The sequence below is a fragment of the Pseudophryne corroboree genome, chromosome 11 (assembly GCF_028390025.1).
Source record: "Pseudophryne corroboree isolate aPseCor3 chromosome 11, aPseCor3.hap2, whole genome shotgun sequence".
Classification (NCBI taxonomy): domain Eukaryota; kingdom Metazoa; phylum Chordata; class Amphibia; order Anura; family Myobatrachidae; genus Pseudophryne; species Pseudophryne corroboree.
The window spans coordinates 44,621,250-44,644,993 of record NC_086454.1 but is presented as its reverse complement, the minus strand read 5'-3'; the positions used below and the strand labels follow the sequence as shown (position 1 = coordinate 44,644,993).

General features: G+C 50.0%; 1 protein-coding gene across 1 annotated transcript in view; it reads right to left on the bottom strand.

The window, feature by feature from the left end:
• Positions 1–23,744, bottom strand: part of OTOG (otogelin) — a 416,567-nt gene that overhangs the window by 52,979 nt on the left and 339,844 nt on the right. Inside the window, exons 42-44 of the mRNA XM_063944165.1 lie at positions 8,876–9,070; positions 5,741–5,953; positions 4,767–4,871 (exon numbers count right to left, since the gene is read on the bottom strand). Of these exons, the coding sequence (XP_063800235.1) occupies positions 4,767–4,871; positions 5,741–5,953; positions 8,876–9,070 (513 nt within the window). The remainder of the gene's footprint in view (positions 1–4,766; positions 4,872–5,740; positions 5,954–8,875; positions 9,071–23,744) is intronic.

Sequence of the window (23,744 nt, the reverse complement as noted above, 5' to 3'; positions counted from 1 at the left end):
GTTCCGGGTACCGAGTCCTTCTTGGCCAATCCGGAGCAAAGAATATTGTTCACACTCCTCCGTTTATTACAATTCTCAGCCCTTGGGTCTGAGAGGAAGAGGAGGGAATATATAGACCGACTGGAACACCCACGGTGTTACTAGTGCGATCACAGCTATCGCCTGAGAGTCCCTTGACCCAGCGTAAAACCTTTTTTATCTTTTTATTGAGGTGGGACGCCATGTAGTCCACCTGAGGCAGTTTCCATCAATTTGCAAAACTGCGTGAAGACTTCCTGATGAAGTCACCACTTTCCCGGGTGGAGGTCGTGTCCACTCCCGGAATGTACACTGCTGACAGTGCGCTTACTTGATTCTCCACCCAGCGTAGAATTCTGGTGGCTTCTACCCTCGCCACCCTGCTCCTTGTGCCGCCCTGGCGGTTTACATGAGCCCCTGCGGTCTGACTGGATCAGAACCGGTTGGTCGCGAAGCAGGAACTCCGCTTGACTTAGGGCGTTGTATATGGCCCTTAGTTCCAGGATATTGATGTGAAGGCAAGTCTGTTGGCTTGACCACAAACCTTGGAATTTTCTTCCCTGTGTAACTGCCCCCCACCCTCGGAGGCTTGCATCCGTGGTCACCAGGACCCAGTCCTGAATGCCGAATCTGCGGCCCTCGAGAAGGTGAGCACTCCGCAGCCACCACAGGAGAGACACCCTGGCCCTGGTGGATAGGGTGATTAACCGATGCATCTGAAGATGTGATCCGGACCACTTGTCCAGTAAGTTCCATTGTCCTTGCATGGAACCACCCGAAGGGGATGGCCTCGTATGATGCCATCATCCTTCCCAGGACTCGAGTGCAGATGCACTGACACCTGTTTTGGTTTTCAATGGATTCCTGACCAGTGTCATGAGCTCCTGAGCTCTCTCTATCGGGAGATAAACCCTCTTCTGGTCTGTGTCTAGGATCATGCCTAGGCGAGGCAGATGAGCTGTAGGAACCAACTGCGACTTCGGAATATATAGAATCCAGTCGTGTTGCCGTTTCACTTCCAGAGAAGGTGATACGCTGTCCAGCAACTGCTCTCTTGATCTCGCTTTTATGAGGAGATCATCCAAGTATGTGATAATAGTGACACCTTGCTTCCGCAGGAGCACCATCATATCCGCCATTACCTTGGTGAAATTGGTAATGACAATCCCGTACCGCAATTCTGAGGTACGTCTGATGAGGTGGATAAATGGGGACACGAAGGTATGCATCCCTTATGTCCCGATTCATTTCAGGCTTGCAATGACCGCTCTTAGCAATTCCATCTTGAACCTGAACCTTTTCAGGTATATGTTCAGGGATTTTAATACAATATGGGTCTAACCGAACCGTCTGGTTTCGGAATTATAACATGGTCGAATAATAACACCCTCTTGTTGAAGGAGGGGACCCTTGACCACCACCTGTTGAAGATACAATTTACGAATTGCAGTTAATACTGGCTCCCTCTCTTGGGGGGAAGCCCGCCGGGTCCTCGGTGAGGGGGCATTTTCTCACAGTCCAGCCTGTATCCCTGCGATACAATTTCTATTGCCCAGGGATCTAACAGGGAGTGAACCCACTTGTGGCTGAACTTACGAAGGCGTGTCCCCACCGGGCCTAGCTCCGCCTGTGGAGCCCCAGCGACATGCGGTGGATTTTTGTAGAGGCCGGGGAGGACTTCTGTTCCTGGGGACTAGCTGTGTTGTACAGCTTCTTTCCTCTGCCCCCGGCTCTGACAAGAAAGGACGCACCTCAGACTTTCTTGTTTCTTTATTCGAAAAGCTGCATTTAATAATGTCGTGCTTTCCTAGGCTGTGCAGGAATATAAGGCAAAATACCAGAAATACCACCTATAGATGTGGAGACCAGGCCCGAGAACCTTTCTCCACACAATCCTCAGCCTTCCATATGCCTCTTAAGTCAGCATCATCTGTCCAATGTATATTCTACAGGACACGTCAAGCAGAAATCGACATAGCTTTTGTCTCTAGGACCCAGTATACTCATGTCCCTTTGGGCATGCTTTATAATTATATATCTATCACTTAAGACAGCATCTTAAATTATTTATATGCATACTAGGGTCTCAATCTCTGCTGATAAGGTACCTGTCCACGCTGCCACAGCGCTATAAACCCATGCCGACACAATCGCCGGTCTGGGTAGTATACTAGAATGTGCACACTATCTGCAGGATCCCTGAGAATAGCTAGTGCAAACAGGACACCCAAGGGGAATATTCTCAACACATCCTGGCCCTAGTGGGGAAAGGATACAGCCTGAGAATTCTCTTGTGGGAAGCTGCCGTCTCTTGTCTGGAGATTCCCGCTCTTTTTCCTCATGAGAGGAGGGAAATTTACCTCAGCATTCTTCCCCTTAACATGTGTACTCTCGTGTCAGGGACAGATGAGTCATCAGTGATATGCAAATCATCTTTTATTCCAATAATCATATATTGAATATCTTTTAGCCCTCTTGGCTGTAACTTTGCATTATCGTAGTCGACAGTGGAGTTAAACTCTGTGTCGATACTTTGTTATTTTGGATAGTGAACATAGAGAGACTCTGAAGGACTCTGTGACATAGGGACAGACCAGGGTAGATTTCCTTTCTGTTCCCTAACCTTTTGTGCAATAATTTTACCTCAGCACTTACACATATCCAAACAGGTGTCGGCGTTGTCGACGGAGACACCCTCCCACACACATATCCGCTCTATCACCTCCTTAGAGGAGCCTTTTACCTCAGACATGTCGACACACGCGTACCGACATACCACACACACAGGGGATGCTCTATTTGAAGACAGTTCCCCCACCAGGCCCTTTGGAGAGACAGAGAGAGATTATGCCAGCACACACCACAGCGCTATATAATACAGGGATGTACACTATACTGAGTGATTTTTCCCCTATAGCAGCTTATATACACAGTTTTGCGCCTAAATTTATGTGCCCCCCCTCTCTTTTTTACCCTTTGTGTACCAGGATACTGCAGGGGAGAGCCTGGGGAGCTTCCTTCCAGCTGAGCTGTGAAGAGAAAATGGCGCCGGTGTGCTGGGGAAGAAGGCCCGGCCCCCTCAGCGGCGGGCTTCTGTCCTTTTATGTACTTTAATGGCGGGGGTTAATGCACATATACAGTTTATCAGACTGTATTATGTGCTTTTCGCCAAGTAAGGTAATCTAATTGCTGCCCAGGGCGCCCCCCCCCCAGCGCCCTGCACCCATCAGTGACCGGAGTGTGTGGTGTGCTAAGGGAGCAATGGCGCACAGCTGCAGTGCTGTGCGCTACCTTAATGAAGACCGGAGTCTTCAGCCGCCGATTTTCAACTTCTCTTCGTTCTTCTGGCTCTGCAAGGGGGATGGCGGCGCGGCTCCGGGACCGGACGACCGAGGACTGGGCCTGTGTTCGATCCCTCTGGAGCTAATGGTGTCCAGTAGCCTTAGAAGCCCAAGCTAGCTGCAAGCAGGTAGGTTAGTTTCTCTCCCCTCAGTCCCACGTAGCAGTGAGTCTGTTGCCAGCAGATCTCATTGAAAATAAACCTAACAAATACTTTCTTTTCTAGGAAGCTCAGGAGAGCCCCTAGGGTGCATCCAGCTCTGGCCGGGCACAGATACTAACTGAGGTCTGGAGGAGGGGCATAGAGGGAGGAGCCAGTGCACACCAGATATAGTACCTAATCTTTCTTTTAAGAGTGCCCAGTCTCCTGCGGAGCCCGTCTATACCCCATGGTCCTTACGGAGTACCCAGCATCCACTAGGACGTCAGAGAAACAGTGGTTAGAGGAAACAGCGGCAGACTTTTTCTCTCTTAGGATTTAAGGTTTTCATCAACAATTGGGCATATAAATTACAGACCAACTCTCAAACCAAGGGGCAGATGTACTGAGTGTCGGACAGGGGCGTGTAGGGTCCACCGGGGGAATGCAGTGGTAGGGGCCCATGTTAGGGGCGTGGTCAGTCTGCACAGGGGGTTTGGCCTGCCACCTCATTGGTTTGATTAACCATTAGAGAGTGCAAGGTCTGGGCCCCTTCATAAATATATATAGTAAATTCAGCTGCTGCATGCATGATAATGTACCAGATTAATAACAGCAAAGAACTGTAGAAAATACACATAGTCTGGAACCTGATCCTTAGAGCAGGAGGTGGGCCCCCAGGCGGTGGGGCCCACCGGTGGTTTCCCCTGTACCCCTGTGGGCCAGTCCAAGCCTAGATGTACTAAGCCTGGAGAAGTGATAAGTGCAAGGTGATAAAGCACCAGCCAGTCAGCTCCTAACTGTCAACTTACATATTGGAGCTGATTGGCTGGTGCATTATCACCTTGCACTTATCACTGCTTTATCATTTCTCCAGGCTTAACACATCTGCCTCCAAGTCGGCATCTGATGTATATCTTTCCCCAAATCCATCCCCTTCACACCTTGCTTTCTATATGTTCCCCTGATCCTTTAGTCTGTAATATGGGGGCAGATGTATTAACCTGGAGAAGGCATAAGGAAGTGATAAACCAGTGATAAGTGCTATTGACAGTTAGGAGCTGACTGGCTGGTGCGTTTATCACCTTGCACTTATCACTGGTTTATCACTTCCTTATGCCTTCTTCAGGTTAATACATCTTCCCCATGATGCGGCAGGAACCTGTACTCCTTGTTTCTTGCATGTTACCAGCTTGTGACTATTGGTGCTAAGTGCTTATCCACAGGGACGCTTTAAAATGTCCCTGTGACTCTTTAGTGAAGCCCTTACCACATGTATGCCGAGGGCAGCAGGACTCGTTCTGGTAATAAGAGATCAGCTTCTGGTGTCCAGGGCACGTCAGGATTTCTCCGTCACAGAGCGTTTGATTACAGACTAAAGACACAAAATGTATTATATCACTTAAAATCAAATCTGTGACCACCGGGTTCCGCCGGAGCAGAAATATTTCACACGGATGCATATTAATAATAATGTAATGTCTGGGGAAACAAATATTCTCTGTAGACCTACACTGACCAGAAACGTACCGCCTATTAGAGAGGCGTCTACCCCCCCCCCCCACCCCCCCCTTCTATAGGCCCACCTGTCGGGCGGCTCATCATTAATGGGTCTTTGTTTAATAAATGTCTATACTTATAGGAAATGTAGAGTGGGGGCGGTCAGATTACTGAGCATTCAGGGGGATAAACCTGACTTTCCTTTTTCATCACCTTCAGGAGACTGTTGAATTGTTTTCAGTTCATACAAATCAGTCGGCGGGCACAAAGGACAGGAGTCTGGGGGGAAGTAATCCCCTGCCCCTGGGGGAGATGTAACCAGCTCAGTGTTTTACACCTTGCTGGATGGGACATACATGAGCTGTTGTACTTACAGTAGGTGCATTGTTCATACATGACACTTACAGCAGAAAGTTTGACATGACAGATATACAAATGGAATTCAGGGGGACATTTACTAAGCAGTGATAAAAGTGGAGAAGTGAGCCAGTGGAGATATTTCCCCATTGACCAATCAGCAGCTCTGTATCATTTTATAGTATGCAAATTATAGATGTTACTTCAGTGCTGATTGGTTGCCATGGGCTACTTCTCCACTGGCTCACTTCTCTGCTCTTATCACTGCTTAGTAAATGTACCCCTCAATAAATGTTTGGTTGCATTTAATAAGACATATTACAGTACACGTCTGGTATATCTGTCCGGTAACCATCTACCTACTGATTATTGAGATTCCCCACTTACCGCAGAGCTTTAGGGGGCAGCAGGACTGGCTATCGGAGACCGACACAACCACCTCTCCGTATCGCTGGCACTGGGGTTCCGATGTATCGGAGCAGTTGGACTGCACAGGAACGATGGTGTCATTGTCTGTACACGTGTACATACAACATCCCGTGCTGGACGTTTTCCAGATCTCTCCTAGCTCACGTGCGGTCCCAGCGCTGTCTGTACATACTGGAATAAGGATAGACCTGATATTACACTCGGACGGACATCATGTTACCCAGTGACAGAACATCATTAATGGATGGATCGGGAACAAGGATATATTACGATGACAATCGTCTCTTCTCCCAACTAGACCTGCAGCACTGATTACTGAAATATCCACACCACAAAGGCACACGCATATACCAGCAGGCAGCACTGTACATACAAACGCACGTCAACTGCACAATACCACAATCACAATACACATTAGACAATTGCATACATACACTTTAATCACACATGCAGTATACACAAGCACAATATCAAACACACATATATACACAATGGCCCTCATTCCGAGTTGATTGCTCGCTAGCTGCTTTTAGCAGCCGTGTAAACGCTAAGCCGCCGCCCTCTGGGAGTGTATTTTAGTTTAGCAGAAGTGCGAACGAAAGGATTGCAGTGTCAGAGTAGCTCCAGATCTACTCAGCGCTAGCGATGACTTCAGACTATTCAGTTACTGTTTTGACGTCACGAACACGCCCTGCGTTCGGCCAGCCACGCCTGCGTTTCCCCAACCACGCCTGCGTTTTAATCTGGCACGCCTGCGTTTTTCCACACACTCCCTGAAAACGTTCCGTTGACACCCAGAAACACCCACTTCCTGTCAATCACTCTGCGGCCAGCAGTGCTACTGAAAAGCTTCGCTAGACCTTGTGTGAAACTACATTGTTCGTTGTAATAGTACGACGCGCATTGCGCCGCATACGCATGCACAGAACTGCCGGTTTTTTGCCTGATCGCCGTGCTGCGAACGAAAGCAGCTAGCGAACAACTCGGAATGAACACCAATATCAGTCAATCAGAAACACATACGCATTAAATGAACACACACACATACACAACATCAGACAGCCACACACACATACACAACATTTTTAGACAATCACACACACAATATTAAACAAGCACATACAGTACACACATTAGAAAACCGAATACAAAACATTAATTACACATGTATAGAGATACAATTAAATCACACATACAATCGCACACACACACACACACACACACACACACACACACACACTTCAACCACATACAGACACAAGATCAGGCAATCACACACACAAACAATTACATCTTACAAGAAGGGAACAGGCAGGAAGTATTCTGCATCAATGGCCACATGGGTTGTTCTTGTATAATACTGATATTGGTATGCACGGGGCAGCTGAGACATCGGGTGGGTCTGGGTACTGTGGGGCTGCATGGGTATACCCTGCCAAGTTGTACATACATCTGGGGGTGTGGTTGGAGCACCATGGTGGAGGCTGCTCGTTATGCCTCCCTTGCACTTGTACATGAGGGACCCGAATAATTTGCACCAGCCAAATTTGTATACAGTATGTATATTGTCAGGTGATTTGTATACAGTATGTATATTGTCAGGTGATTTGTATACAGTATGTATATTGTCAGGTGATTTGTATACAGTATGTATATTGTCAGGTGATTTGTATGTGCTGTTCCAGGTAATGTACTCAGGGGATCTAATAACTCTGCTTGTTACACTCAATACACTCACTTCTCTGCTCTTATCACTGCTTAGTAAATGTACCCCTCAATAAATGTTTGGTTGCATTTAATAAGACATATTACAGTACACGTCTGGTATATCTGTCCGGTAACCATCTACCTACTGATTATTGAGATTCCCCACTTACCGCAGAGCTTTAGGGGGCAGCAGGACTGGCTATCGGAGACCGACACAACCACCTCTCCGTATCGCTGACACTGGGGTTCCGATGTATCGGAGCAGTTGGACTGCACAGGAACGATGGTGTCATTGTCTGTACACGTGTACATACAACATCCCGTGCTGGACGTTTTCCAGATCTCTCCTAGCTCACGTGCGGTCCCAGCCAGTCGTGCAGCTGCAGCTGAGTGGGTGTAACTGGGCAGAAACTGGGCATGTGCATGAGGCTAAGTAGGGTGATGGCCTGTCATGGGTGTGCAGGGAGATATGCCACCTACTCAGAGTTTTGCAGAGATATTTGCTGGACATCGTGCCCCAGGGAGTGTGCCATTGTGCGCGGATAGTGATGGCAGTTACTTTCACAAGAGGATGGGTAAGGGAAAATGCAGAATACAGATGGGGGTCCACATTTATTTCTAAGCACGCAATGCAGCTGCATCTGACTTATGTGCCCAATACATAAGCACATCATTAGACAATCATGCACATACGCAACATCAGGCAAGCACGCTCATACACAACATCAGACAAGCACGCTCATACGCAACATCAGGCAAGCACGCTCATACACAACATCAGACAAGCACGCTCATACACAACATCAGACAAGCACACTCATACGCAACATCAGGCAAGCACGCTCATACACAACATCAGACAAGCACACTCATACGCAACATCAGGCAAGCACGCTCATACACAACATCAGACAAGCACGCTCATACGCAACATCAGGCAAGCACGCTCATACACAACATCAGACAAGCACGCTCATACACAACATCAGACAAGCACGCTCATACACAACATCAGACAAGCACGCTCATACACAACATCAGACAAGCATGCTCATACACAACATCAGACAAGCACGCTCATACACAACATCAGACAAGCACGCTCATACACAACATCAGACAAGCACGCATATAGACAACATCAGACAAGCACGCTCATACACAACATCAGGCAAGCACACGCATGAACAACATCAGGCAAGCACGCGCATGAACAGCATCAGGCAAGCACACGCATGAACAGCATCAGGCAAGCACACGCATGAACAGCATCAGGCAAGCACACGCATGAACAGCATCAGGCAAGCACACGCATGAACAGCATCAGGCAAGCACACGCATGAACAGCATCAGGCAATTCAGTACTATGTAATAACGCACACTTACCACATTTGCTTTCTGGGACACACACAGCTGAATATGGCCGATGTAACACGGATCCCTCCGCACAGGCGCAGCCCTCGGTGAGTGTGGAACACGATTCTGTGTCGTACAGATCTATCTCGTTGTTCTGACACGTTCGGGGGACATCGCACACAGGCAGACACGCTCGGTACATTAGTGATCCGGGGCAACTGAATGCTGCGGGAGAGAGTACAGTAGGTGGACAAGCAGACAGTGATAAACCCTCTATGGCATAAGAACATATCGGTATTAAATAAAATACATATAATGTTATTGAACAGTGTAACACAGCATCAAACATCAATCAATAGTGGTATTTCTGTGTAAAATAATAATTTGATGAGGGGCAATACATAGGGAAATCATGATGCCAGACAAGCACCTAGTAGAGCTCACACTAAGCAGGCAGAGATCCGCATAGGCTCGAAGCCACATAAGCACCCTGAATTTTTGTGACATGTGTTGAGGATAGGCAGGGCTAGCCTTAGTGATGGACAGTTGCAGTCAGGTGACCGATGGGTGCCTATTAGGGATAGGTAGGAGGAGTATACACAGGGGTATATAGGTCTGGGATTAGGCAGCCATCTTCCTCTTGCCATTTTTTCCTTTGGATGTGGTAAGGTGTCTGCTGTTACAGCTTTTTTTTTACCTCAATATTGTCTCCTTCTCACCCTCTACCTTTTCACCTGTGCCAGCAGCGTGTAGAAGACTGTCACCCCTGCGCTATGCCCCGTCGTAGGAGAACTCCGCCCCCTCCCCGCCGGCTCGCTGAAGCCGCTCGTCCTCTCACTGTGGCTGGCTATCGCCTTTTCGCGTGTACGCGTGGTCCCCCCTTCCGCTTCGCCGCCCGCTGGAGACAGTGTCCTGCTCTCCCCGGGCGGCGGATATTCAGCGTCGGTGGACGCACACGGAGCCCGGCGCTGCGGTAGAGCCGCGCGCGCCGGGGCTCCGGCATCCCCAGGCGGGCGGGCCTCTCTGTCCACAGTCACTGTGAGCGGGTCAGGTGACCCGTCGAGCGGGTACAGCGGCGCCGTGCAAGGGCTGGTGCTGCCGGGGCTCTCACCAGCCAGCTCCCCTGCGGGTGCCTGGCTGGTCCAGGACATAGTGTCCCTGCCGTCGGTATTAGGCGCAGCTCGGGGGGCGGGGCCTACTTGCACACATGCATATGTGGGTGGGGGGGGGATACCCTCTTTCCCCCCACTATTCCCATGGGTCCCGCGGCCGCGGGGGGTGGGGGGGTGTCGGGTGTAGGCGTGCGGGCGTCTGGGATTCACACAGGGGCTCTCCCGGTATCCCAGATCCTGCTACCGCCGGTTAGTGGCTTGTGGCCCAGTGAGGCGACGCCATCTGCTGGCCAGCTCATAATACAGCAGATGGGGTCAGGGCACAGTTCCATGGCCGCTTCATTTGCGTCCCGAGGCGGCGCATATCAGGCTGCGCCCGCAGGTTTCCTGCCGGCTGCTTCGGTGTCGGTGGCCTGGTCGGGGGCACTGCAATTCCCGGTCATGACTTCCGGGGCGTCACCCGATTTCCGAGGGGGTCGGGCCCCTTTCTCGTCCCCTTATTTGCCGGCGGCGTTTACGCACGTGCAGGGCTCGGTGACATCCAGGCCCACACCTAGTGGTCCGGGGTTTGCTCCTTGGGGGGGTTCTTACGCCGGCGGGTTTACCCCCGGGGCCCTCACACAGACGCCTTACTGGGCGGCGCCGTTTTCTCAGGCTCCGTCCAATTGGCACGCTGGGTTTTCCGCTGCGGCCACATGGCCTCCAGTTCTTGGCACAGCCGTGGAGACGGCGGGCTCTGCGACCTTGGGCATGCCTGCCCCGGTTTCACAGCCCCCCCTTTCTGCTTCCCCCCCTCCGTTGCCGCCGGTTCCCCCCTCGGCGGCTCCCGTTTTTGTACCTCCCCCCCCCCCCCTTCTATTTCCCCAACAGGTGCCGGTAGGTCAAGGGGGGTCTCTCCCCCGGGCGGATCGTCTGGAGCCATGGCGGCAGCAACGTCCAGTGACACACAGCCGGGAGTGGCGCAGCAGGCTGAGCAAGTGGGAGCGGGTGCAGCGGGGGGATCTCGGGTCCCTGAAGAGGCGCCGGCCGGCCCCGCCGCCGCGGCAGAAGAAGTGGGCGGTCCTTCCGGAACGGGTGAGAAAGTTAATTCTTCTTCTGATAGTTCTTCTTCCAGCTCTTCTTCGGATACTAGGTCTTCAGCGTCCCCCAGGCGCCCGCGGAAACTAGCCAGGCTCATTGCGCATCGATTACACAAAAAAGATAAGAAGGCTAAGGGCACGGGTCCGGCGGTCACGCAGGACCCTCCGCGTTTTACGTAAATGGTGCACTGTGCAAACACTGCGGTCACCAGGGGTTTACGTAAACGGATGAGGGAGAAGATTAGGAAGGGTAAATATGTCGACATGTTCACCCTTACGGATGACATGCGGAAGGCATTCGATAAGGCCAAGAAGGTCGGAGGCATCGGTGAGAATGCATTTCGCAATTTTCATCAATGGCTCCGAGGGTTTTTAGTGTTCACAGCGTGCTACGCCGAATCGAGGCCAACGGAGTATCACAACACGGTCAAGTATTTGTTCTTGGTGCACGAAATGTATTTGACCTCCAAGGGTTACGCGTGGAGGGACTACGATGAGAAATCCGTCGTAACCAAGACGGTAACCCGACACTACCCTTGGGGTTCAAAGACGTTGAAGTCTGGTTGGAGGTCACTCAACATAATAAGCCTCTTTATGAGGCCCAGGGCGGCAAACCGGGTTCGGGTGTCCGGCCGAGCCCGCTTCTGGGTAATAAAGGAAAATGCTTCGCTTTCAACGAGGGCAAGTGTTCTCGGGGTTCTAACTGCCGTTTTCGCCACTCCTGCAAGGTGTGCGGCGGGGGGCACTCGGCCAAGGATTGCCCGTCCCCTTCCGGTTCCCGGCCCTCTGACTCTGCCGAGGTGCCTGGAAGTGGAAAGTAAGGCATTATCTCCCATTAACGTCCCCGAATTGGCTAAATGGTTGGGTGCTTACCCCGACGTTACGTCGGGGATGTTTTTGTTAAACGGGTTCCGTAGAGGTTTTAGGCTTCCCATACCGGATTCGGTCCTCGTGGTCTCCAGGCGCAATCTGAAATCCGCGCGCGATTTCCCCTCAGTGGTCGCCCATAAGGTGCAGGCTGAAATCAAGTTGGGGCGCATGTGCGGCCCTTTCCCGTCCCCTCCAATGCCCCGGCTGTGCATCTCTCCGTTAGGGGTGGTTCCCAAGAAAGCCCAGGGTCAATTATGCCTCATTCAACATTTGTCGCACCCCCGTGGTGGCTCGGTCAACGACGCCATCCCGGAGGAGGCTTGCAGGGTGCAATATCAATCCTTTGAAGTGGCCCTGCGTTTAGTCCAGAGGGCGGGTCCCGGTGCCCTCATGGCCAAGCTGGACATTGAGTCCGCGTTCCGCCTGCTGCCCATACACCCCGATTCCCTTCGTTTCCTTGGTTTCAGGTTAGGGGGTGGGTTTTACGTTGACAGGTGCTTGCCCATGGGGTGTTCCATTTCTTGTGCCTACTTTGAGAAATTCAGTTCGTTTTTACATTGGTGCGTGGTGTCAGCCTCCGGCCATACGGGGGTGGCCCACTACCTAGACGATTTTCTCTTTGTGGGTCCAAGGGAGGGGTCGGTTTGCGGGGACGTGCTGGGTTTAGCCCAGAGTTTGTTCGGTCGCCTAGGCGTTCCCGTGGCCTCGGATAAGACCGAGGGGCCCACGGTGTGTCTCAGTTATTTGTGCATCGAAATCGTTTCAGAGGCCGGTTGCTGCCGGCTTCCGGCCGATAAGGTGCACAAATTGCTGGGTCTTATAGAGCAATGCCTCCTCAGTCGTAGGGTCAGACTACAAAGGGTTCAGTCGTTACTTGGCTCTCTTAATTTTGCGTGCAGGATCATACCCATGGGTCGGGTTTTTTGCCGTAAACTCGAGAGAGCCATGTCAGGGGTTCGGAAACCTCACCATACGATTTACATTTCACGCAAGATTAGGGAGGATTTGAGAATCTGGTCCACTTTTTTGGTTTCTTTTAACCGGGAGGTGTTATGGCCAGCAGAGCGTTGTTCCAACGCCGCGCTGCAACTTTTTACCGATGCCGCAGGGGGTTCGGGCTTTGGGGCTTTTTTCAGGACAGAGTGGTGCGCCGCGCCTTGGCCTTCAGCATGGGTCTCCCGAGGTTTTACAAAGAACTTGCTCCTTTTGGAATTGTTCCCGTTGATAGTGGCCGTCGAATTGTGGGCACTTAGCTTGTCGGATCGGAGTATTGTGTTCCGCTGCGACAATCTGGGAGTCGTGCACGCTGTTAATAACCAGCGCTCGTCCTCTCCGGAGGCGCTGCGCTTGTTGCGTTATTTGGTGCTTAAGTGCTTGAGGCATAATATTAATTTCACGGCCGCGCATGTCCCGGGGGTTGACAATAGAATTGCTGACGCACTGTCGCGTTTTGAGTTCGGTAAGTTTAAGGAGCTGGTTCCCGATGCTGCTGTTGGGGGTCTATCGGTTCCGCCCTTCCTGTGGACAATCATTGACTGAGGCGGTGGATTTGCCTCATTGCCGGTATGTGGGCCGAGGGGGCAATGGTTGAACAACGCCCCAGTGAGTGGGACTTGCCCATGCGGGCTAGATACCGGCTTAGGTATGGAAGCCTGGTCTCAGTTTGGCTAGGCTTGCGCCTGGCTTCTGGAAGGTTGATATGTGTGTTATATTATGCGCCTGTTGCGCGAATCCGGAAACGTGTTTTACCCGTCGGTTCTTGAACGGCTAGCGTTCAGGAATGGAGGGTGTGAAGTGAATTTTTTAATTTTCCTCCGAGGGGGCCGAATTACAATTGGCATCACACATGGTCCACGGGAGGTTTTTTGAGTTTTCTCCTTCACTCGGGTTCTTTATGTACATGTTTAGTTATGTTCTCTGTAATCTTTATAGTGTGCTGACGGTAGGAATTTTCTTTTGCAGCTACTGTGGACGTCTCGGATCAGATTTGGCTTATTGGCCATTCTTTCATTTTTTGGGCGGAGAGGCATCCTATGGCAGGACGAACAGGCAAATTTTTGGGGGACAAGGTAGTCAGATGGTTGGGCGTTAGAGGTTTGCGTTGGATGGGTTTACTTTGCTTGCTGTTTCGCCATGAGCGAAGGTGGGGGCGGCCCGGCTGGATTGTCATTCACCTTGGGGGGAATGATATGGGTCGAGTCAAGGGCATAGATCTCATCCTGAGTATCAAGGCGGACATAGTGGCGTTGCGGGCATCCTGGCCCAGAAGGGTGCTGTTCGTTTTTCCGCAGTTGAGAGAGCGAGGAAGAAAGTTAATTCCGCGGTGTCTGTATACGTGCAGGCGATAGGGGGTTTAGTTGTTAGGCACCCGCTCTTGGTTCTGCGCAATGTACAGTTTTATATGGAGGACGGTGTTCACCTTTCCCCTGCGGGTATTGGTGTGTTTTTGGAAAGTATCTTCAGAGTAGTGTCGGGTTGAGTCTTTCTGTTGGTTTTGGTTGGATGGCGGTCTGCGGTTTTTAGTTAAAATCCTTGTTGTGGCGGAAAGTCGCTACCAGCCAGCGGTCAAAGTTACATAAGTGGTAACTGTGGGGCACCCCCTTTTGATTGAACAGCGAGTGTGTCCTCCCCTTGCGGGTGGACTACAGATGTTCCCGTGAGGGTTCGTCCACGGCTCTGCTAAAGTAAGGGGGGTGAGTCCTGCACAGTGTGGGTTATGTTAAGGAGGCGGTTGTGAGTCCCCTCCTATTTTATTGTTTATTATAGTTGACTGGTGCTGGGTGAGTTGGTAGCGCCTTTTCTCGCCATCCTCCAATATTCTTAGTTTAAACGACAGGTCATCAAACAATAAATATCTGTTGACCTTTAAATCTAGCAGTTGGTGTCCGTGTGGTTATTTCTTAGTGATAAGCTAGTAAGCTAGCTAGTTATAAATATTAAGTGCGTCAGAATAAAGTCATGGGTGGTTTATACAGGGGGCATTAAAGCTCTAAAAAGTAAATTGCTTTATACAGAAGAGTTGCCGTATTTACATTTCCTGTGCAGCCGCGCGCAATATGTTCCCTCTGTTATCAGCCATTTCACATGTGTCTGTGTCCTTTAATGTAAGATATGCGGTGACAGTACGCGGTGTAATACGGATGCAGTGTCTGCCATATGCGCAGGGTGACAGTACATGGTGTAATACGGATGCAGTGTCTGTCATATGCGCAGGGTGACAGTACGTGGTGTAATACGGATGCAGTGTCTGTCATATGCGCAGGGTGACAGTACGTGGTGTAATACGGATGCAGTGTCTGCCATATGCGCAGGGTGACAGTACGTGGTGTAATACGGATGCAGTGTCTGTCATATGCGCAGGGTGACAGTACGTGGTGTAATACGGATGCAGTGTCTGTCATATGCGCAGGGTGACAGTACGTGGTGTAATACGGATGCAGTGTCTGCCATATGCGCAGGGTGACAGTACGTGGTGTAATACGGATGCAGTGTCTGTCATATGCACAGGGTGACAGTACGTGGTGTAATACGGATGCAGTGCCTGTCATATACGCAGGGTGATGGTGCGTGGTGTAATACGGATGCAGTGTCTGTCATATGCGCAGGGTGACAGTACGTGGTGTAATACGGATGTAGTGTCTGTCATATGCGCAGGGTGACAGTACGTGGTGTAATACGGATGCAGTGTCTGTCATATGCGCAGGGTGACAGTACGTGGTGTAATACGGATGCAGTGTCTGTCATATACGCAGGGTGACAGTACGTGGTGTAATACGGATGCAGTGTCTGTCATATGCGCAGGGTGACAGTACGTGGTGTAATACGGATGCAGTGTCTGTCATATGCGCAGGGTGACAGTACGTGGTGTAATACGGATGTAGTGTCTGTCATATACGCAGGGTGACAGTACGTGGTGTAATACGGATGCAGTGTCTGTCATATGCGCAGGGTGACAGTACGTGGTGTAATACGGATGCAGTGTCTGTCATATGCGCAGGGTGACAGTACGGGGTGTAATACTGATGCAGTGTCTGTCATATGCGCAGGGTGACAGTACGTGGTGTAATACGGATGCAGTGTCTGTCATATGCGCAGGGTGACAGTACGTGGTGTAATACGGATGCAGTGTCTGTCATATGCGCAGGGTGACAGTACATGGTGTAATACGGATGCAGTGTCTGTCATATGCGCAGGGTGACAGTACGTGGTGTAATACGGATGCAGTGTCTGTCATATACGCAGGGTGATGGTGCGTGGTGTAATACGGATGCAGTGTCTGTCATATGCGCAGGGTGACAGTACATGGTGTAATACGGATGCAGTGTCTGTCATATGCGCAGGGTGACAGTACGTGGTGTAATACGGATGCAGTGTCTGTCATATGCGCAGGGTGACAGTATGTGGTGTAATACGGATGCAGTGTCTGTCATATGCGCAGGGTGACAGTACGTAGTGTAATACGGACGCAGTGTCTGTCATATGCGCAGGGTGACAGTACGTGGTGTAATACGGATGCAGTGTCTGTCATATGCGCAGGGTGACAGTACGTGGTGTAATACGGATGCAGTGTCTGTCATATGCGCAGGGTGACAGTATGTAGTGTAATATGGATGCAGTGCCTGTCATATGCGCAGGGTGACAGTACGTGGTGTAATACGGATGCAGTGTCTGTCATATGCGCAGGGTGACAGTACGTGGTGTAATACGGATGCAGTGTCTGTCATATGCGCAGGGTGACAGTACGTGGTGTAATACGGATGCAGTGTCTGTCATATACGCAGGGTGACAGTACGTGGTGTAATACGGATGCAGTGTCTGTCATATGCGCAGGGTGACAGTACGTGGTGTAATACGGACGCAGTGTCTGTCATATGCGCAGGGTGACAGTACATGGTGTAATACGGATGCAGTGTCTGTCATATGCGCAGGGTGACAGTACGTGGTGTAATACGGATGCAGTGTCTGTCATATGCGCAGGGTGACAGTACATGGTGTAATACGGATGCAGTGTCTGTCATATGCGCAGGGTGACAGTACGTGGTGTAATACGGATGCAGTGTCTGTCATATACGCAGGGTGATGGTGCGTGGTGTAATACGGATGCAGTGTCTGTCATATGCGCAGGGTGACAGTACGTGGTGTAATACGGATGTAGTGTCTGTCATATGCGCAGGGTGACAGTACGTGGTGTAATACGGATGCAGTGCCTGTCATATACGCAGGGTGATGGTGCGTGGTGTAATACGGATGCAGTGTCTGTCATATGCGCAGGGTGACAGTACGTGGTGTAATACGGATGTAGTGTCTGTCATATGCGCAGGGTGACAGTACGTGGTGTAATACGGATGCAGTGTCTGTCATATGCGCAGGGTGACAGTACGTGGTGTAATACGGATGCAGTGACTGTCATATGCGCAGGGTGACAGTACGTAGTGTAATACGGACGCAGTGTCTGTCATATGCGCAGGGTGACAGTATGTGGTGTAATACGGATGCAGTGTCTGTCATATACGCAGGGTGACAGTACGTGGTGTAATACGGATGCAGTGTCTGTCATATGCGCAGGGTGACAGTACGTGGTGTAATACGGACGCAGTGTCTGTCATATGCGCAGGGTGACAGTACGTGGTGTAATACGGATGCAGTGTCTGTCATATGCGCAGGTTGACAGTACGTGGTGTAATACGGATGCAGTGTCTGTCATATGCGCAGGGTGACAGTACGTGGTGTAATACGGATGCAGTGTCTGTCATATACGCAGGGTGACAGTACATGGTGTAATACGGATGCAGTGTCTGTCATATGCGCAGGGTGACAGTACATGGTGTAATACGGATGCAGTGTCTGTCATATGCGCAGGGTGACAGTACATGGTGTAATACTGATGCAGTGTCTGTCATATACGCAGGGTGACAGTACGTAGTGTAATAGGGATGCAGTGTCTGTCATATGCGCAGGGTGACAGTACGTAGTGTAATACGGACGCAGTGTCTGTCATATGCGCAGGGTGACAGTACGTGGTGTAATACGGATGCAGTGTCTGTCATATGCGCAGGGTGACAGTACGTGGTGTAATACGGATGCAGTGACTGTCATATGCGCAGGGTGACAGTACGTGGTGTAATACGGATGCAGTGTCTGTCATATGCGCAGGGTGACAGTACGTGGTGTAATACGGATGCAGTGTCTGTCATAGGCGCAGGGTGACAGTACGTGGTGTAATACGGATGCAGTGTCTGTCATATGCGCAGGGTGACAGTACGTGGTGTAATATGGGTGTAGTAATCGGTCATACTCACAGGATGATAGTGCGCAGTGTAATATGGGTGTAGTAATCGGTCATACTCGCAGGATGATAGTGCGCAGTGTAATATGGGTGTAGTAATCGGTCATACTCGCAGGATGATAGTGCGCAGTGTAATATGGGTGTAGTAATCGGTCATACTCGCAGGATGATAGTGCGCAGTGTAATATGGGTGTAGTAATCGGTCATACTCGCAGGATGATAGTGCGCAGTGTAATATGGGTGTAGTAATCGGTCATACTCGCAGGATGATAGTGCGCAGTGTAATATGGGTGTAGTAATCGGTCATACTCGCAGGATGATAGTGCGCAGTGTAATATGGGTGTAGTAATCGGTCATACTCGCAGGATGATAGTGCGCAGTGTAATATGGGTGTAGTAATCGGTCATATTCGCAGGATGATAGTGCGCAGTGTAATATGGGTGTAGTAATCGGTCATACTCGCAGGATGATAGTGCGCAGTGTAATACGGGTGTAGTAATCGGTCATACTCGCAGGATGATAGTGCGCAGTGTAATACGGGTGTAGTAATCGGTCATACTCGCAGGATGATAGTGCGCAGTGTAATACAGGTGTAGTAATCGGTCATACTCGCGGGATGATAGTGCGCAGTGTAATACAGGTGTAGTAATCGGTCATACTCGCAGGATGATAGTGTGCAGTGTAATACAGGTGTAGTAATCGGTCATACTCGCAGGATGATAGTGCGCAGTGTAATATGGGTGTAGTAATCGGTCATACTCACAGGATGATAGTGCGCAGTGTAATATGGGTGTAGTAATCGGTCATACTCACAGGATGATAGTGCGCAGTGTAATATGGGTGTAGTAATCGGTCATACTCGCGGGATGATAGTGCGCAGTGTAATACAGGTGTAGTAATCGGTCATACTCGCAGGATGATAGTGCGCAGTGTAATACAGGTGTAGTAATCGGTCATACTCGCAGGATGATAGTGCGCAGTGCAATACGGGTGTAGTAATCGGTCATACTCGCAGGATGATAGTGCGCAGTGTAATACAGGTGTAGTAATCGGTCATACTCGCAGGATGATAGTGCGCAGTGTAATACAGGTGTAGTAATCGGTCATACTCGCAGGATGATAGTGCGCAGTGTAATACAGGTGTAGTAATCGGTCATACTCGCAGGATGATAGTGCGCAGTGTAATACAGGTGTAGTAATCGGTCATACTCGCAGGATGATAGTGCGCAGTGTAATATGGGTGTAGTAATCGGTCATACTCGCAGGATGATAGTGCGCAGTGTAATACAGGTGTAGTAATCGGTCATCCTCACAGGATGATAGTGCGCAGTGTAATACAGGTGTAGTAATCGGTCATACTCACAGGATGATAGTGCGCAGTGTAATATGGGTGTAGTAATCGGTCATACTCACAGGATGATAGTGCGCAGTGTAATATGGGTGTAGTAATCGGTCATACTCACAGGATGATAGTGCGCAGTGTAATATGGGTGTAGTAATCGGTCATACTCACAGGATGATAGTGCGCAGTGTAATACAGGTGTAGTAACCGGCATACTCACAGGATGATAGTGCGCAGTGTAATATGGGTGTAGTAATCGGTCATACTCACAGGATGATAGTGCGCAGTGTAATATGGGTGTAGTAATCGGTCATACTCGCAGGATGATAGTGCGCAGTGTAATACAGGTGTTGAATCTTTCAAATGCACAGGATGACAATGGGCCTAGGGGGTCATTCTGCGTTGATCGCTCGCTCGCTACTTTTAGCAGCCATGCAAACGCACAGTTGCCGCCTATGGGGGAGTGTATTTTCGCTTTGCAAGCGTGTGATCGCCTGTGCAGCCGAGCGGGACGAAAACATTTTGTGCAGTTTCTGAGTAGCTCTGGACTTACTCAGCCCTTGCGATCACTTCAGTCTTTTTGGTGACAGAATTGACATCAGACACCCGCCCTGCAAACACCTGGACACGCCTGCGCTTTTCCAAACACTCCCAGAAAACAGTCAGTTGACACCCATAATCACCCTCTTTCTGTCAATCACCTTGCGTTCAGCTGTGCGAATGGAATCTTCGCTAAATCCATCGCCCAGCACCGATCCTCTTTGTACCCGTTCAACGCACCTGTGCATTGCGGTGCATACGCATGTGCAGTTTTGACGTTATTTTTACCTGATCGCTGTGCTGCGAAAATCGGCATCGAGCGATCAACTCAGAATGACCCCCCTAATTTAGACCGGATCGCAGCAGCAAATTTGTTAGCAGATGGGCAAAACCATGGTGGTCATTCCGAGTTGTTCGCTCGTTGCCGTTTTTCGTAACGCAGCGATTAGGTGGAAAATGCGCATGGTACGCAGCACGCATGCACAAAGTAATTTATCACAAAACTTGGTAGATTTACACAAGCTCGAGCGACGTTTTTCCATCGCTCGAGTGATCTTAGTGTGATTGACAGGAAGTGGGTGTTTCTGGGTGGTAACTGAGCGTTTTCCGGGAGTGTGCTAAAAAACGCAGGCATGCCAGGTAAAAATGCAGGAGTGGCGGGAGAAACGGGGGAGTGGCTGGCCGAACGCTGGGTGTGTTTGTGACGTCAAACCAGGATCTAAATGGACTGAGGTGATCTCAATCTAGGAGTAGCTCTGGAGCTACTCAGAAACTGCAAGGAATTATTTAGTAGCAGTTTTGCTAACCTTTCGTTCGCTATTTTGCTAAGCTAAGATACACTCCCAGAGGGCGGCGGCCTAGCGTGTGCAATGCTGCTAAAAGCAGCTAGCGAGCGAACAACTCGGAATGAGGGCCAATGTGCTAACACGGGCAACGACCAGAAGAAAGAAGAAAGTGATCTCTAGCGCTATCGCAAGAAGTTTGACAGCGGAGAGACGTTCCGGGGCATCTACTCACTGTTTTCCTGGCGAGGAGATCCAAACACAGGTGTGTCCAGGTGTTTGGAGGGCAGGTGTCTGACGTCAATCCCGGGACCTTCGACGCTGTATCCGTCGCACAGGGCAAGTAGGTCTGACCCTGGTCTTGTTTTGCAGGAAACTTTTTTAGCATAGCAGGGCTGCACAAGTGATCACAGCCCTGCTATGCTAAAATACACTCCCCCATAGGCGGCGTCTAGTTGATCGCACGAGCAGCAAAAAGCTGCTATGTGCAATCAACTCGGAATGACCACCAATATGTGGTGTAATATGTGTGTAGGATCTGTCATAAGTGCAGGGTGACAGTACGCGGTGTAATACGGGTGTAGGATCTGTCTTGCGCGCAGGGTGACAGTACACGGTGTAATATGGGTGTAGAATCTGTTATACGTGCAGGGTGACAGTACGCGGTGTAATAAAGGTGTAGGATCTGTCATATGCGCAGGGTGACAGTACGCAGTGTAATACGGGTGTGGGAACTATCATACATGCAGGGTGACAGTACGTGGTGTAATACAGGTGTAGGATCTGTCATATGCGCAGGGTGACAGTACGTGGTGTAATACAGGTGTAGGATCTGTCATATGCGCAGGGTGACAGTACGCGGTGTAATATGGGTGTAGGATCTGTCATACGCACAGGGTGACAGTGCGCATTGTAATATGGGTGTAGGATCTGTCATACGCACAGGGTGACAGTGCGCATTGTAATATGGGTGTAGGATTCTGTCATACGCACAGGGTGACAGTACGCAGTGTAATATGGGCATAGGATCTGTCATATGTGCAGGGTGACAGTACGCGGTGTAATATGGGTGTAGGATCTGTCATATGCGCAGGGTGACAGTACGCGGTGTAATATGGGTGTAGGATCTGTCATATGCGCAGGGTGACAGTACGCGGTGTAATATGGGTGTAGGATCTGTCATACGCACAGGGTGACAGTACGCAGTGTAATATGGGTGTAGGATCTGTCATATGCGCAGGGTGACAGTACGCGGTGTAATATGGGTGTAGGATCTGTCATACGCACAGGGTGACAGTACGCAGTGTAATATGGGTGTAGGATCTGTTATATGTGCAGGGTGACAGTACGCGGTGTAATATGGGTGTAGGATCTGTCATATGCGCAGGGTGACAGTACGCTGTGTAATACAGGTGTAGGATGTCATATGCGCAGGGTGACAGTACGCGGTGTAATACAGGTGTAGGATCTGTCATATGCGCAGGGTGACAGTACGTGGTGTAATACGGGTGTTGCATCTATCATACATGCAGGGTGACAGTACACGGTGTAATATGGGTGTAGGATCTGTCATATGCTCAGGGTGACAGTACGCGGTGTAATACGGGTGTTGGATCTATTATACATGCAGGGTGACAGTACGCGGTGTAATACGGGTGTAGGATCTGTCATACGCACAGGGTGACCGTACGCGGTGTAATATGGGTGTAGGATCTGTCATATGTGCAGGGTGACAGTACACGGTGTAATACAGGTGTAGGATCGGTCATATGCGCAGGGTGACAGTACGCGGTGTAATACAGGTGTAGGATGTCATACGCGCAGGGTGACAGTACGCGGTGTAATACAGGTGTAGGTTGTCATACGCGCAGGGTGACAGTACGCGGTGTAATACAGGTGTAGGATCTGTCATACGCGCAGGGTGACAGTACGCAATGTAATACGGGTGTAGATTCTGTTATACATGCAGGATGATAGTACGTGCTATAATACATGTATTGGATCTGTCATACGCACAGGGTGACAGTACGCAGGGTAATACGGGTGTAGGATCTGTCATATGCGCAGGGTGACAGTACGCAATGTAATACGGGTGAAGGATCTGTCATATGCGCAGGGTGACAGTACGCGGTGTAATACAAGTGTAGGATCTGTCATCTGCTGCCGTATAATAATTATAACAACCACAAGTCCCTTACAGTGTTGTTGTGTTGTTGTATTACATTACATCACATACTGTTATTTACACAGAATTTCATTAGGTTTATGAGAGCTCCTCACAGTTGTACAGAAACGGGTATAACACAATTGTCAAATTTTCTCTGTTCTGTTTTCCTTAAACTGGTGGAGGGAAAGGGACCTTGGGTGCATCATACTATCAAAATGAGTGTTTCCCTAAATTGAGTTATACCGCCACTACATAGGTTAGGCTATGCGTTATATATCCCCACTGCATGTATCAGGCTATTGGGGGAATTCAATCAGCCCCAATATTTCTGTGTCTTTTTTTTTTTGGGGGGGGGGGGGGGGGGGGGCTATTCAGTTGGCTCCCGTTTTCTGCTACGAAAACATTTCTTTTTCTTTTTTTTTTGTCGAAAGCACATTTTTACCAATGTTTCACCGATATTGTTTTACAGGCTATCCTATGAGTTCGCCTGTAAAAAATATATATTTCCCGAAAACACACAGGTTCAGTGAAAGCTGTGTGATTTTGGTAGAAACAGCCCTGTTTTTGCATGAAAATGGGTCTGTTTCTAGGGCAGGCGAAACAAATCCCTGATAACCGCAGCGACCTACAGTGTCCCTTGCCCGCCGGCAGCAGTGGCAGGCTGGGACTGCAGGGATAGCGCATTTATCCAGGAGCTGGCACTCAACGCTGGGACCCCTGT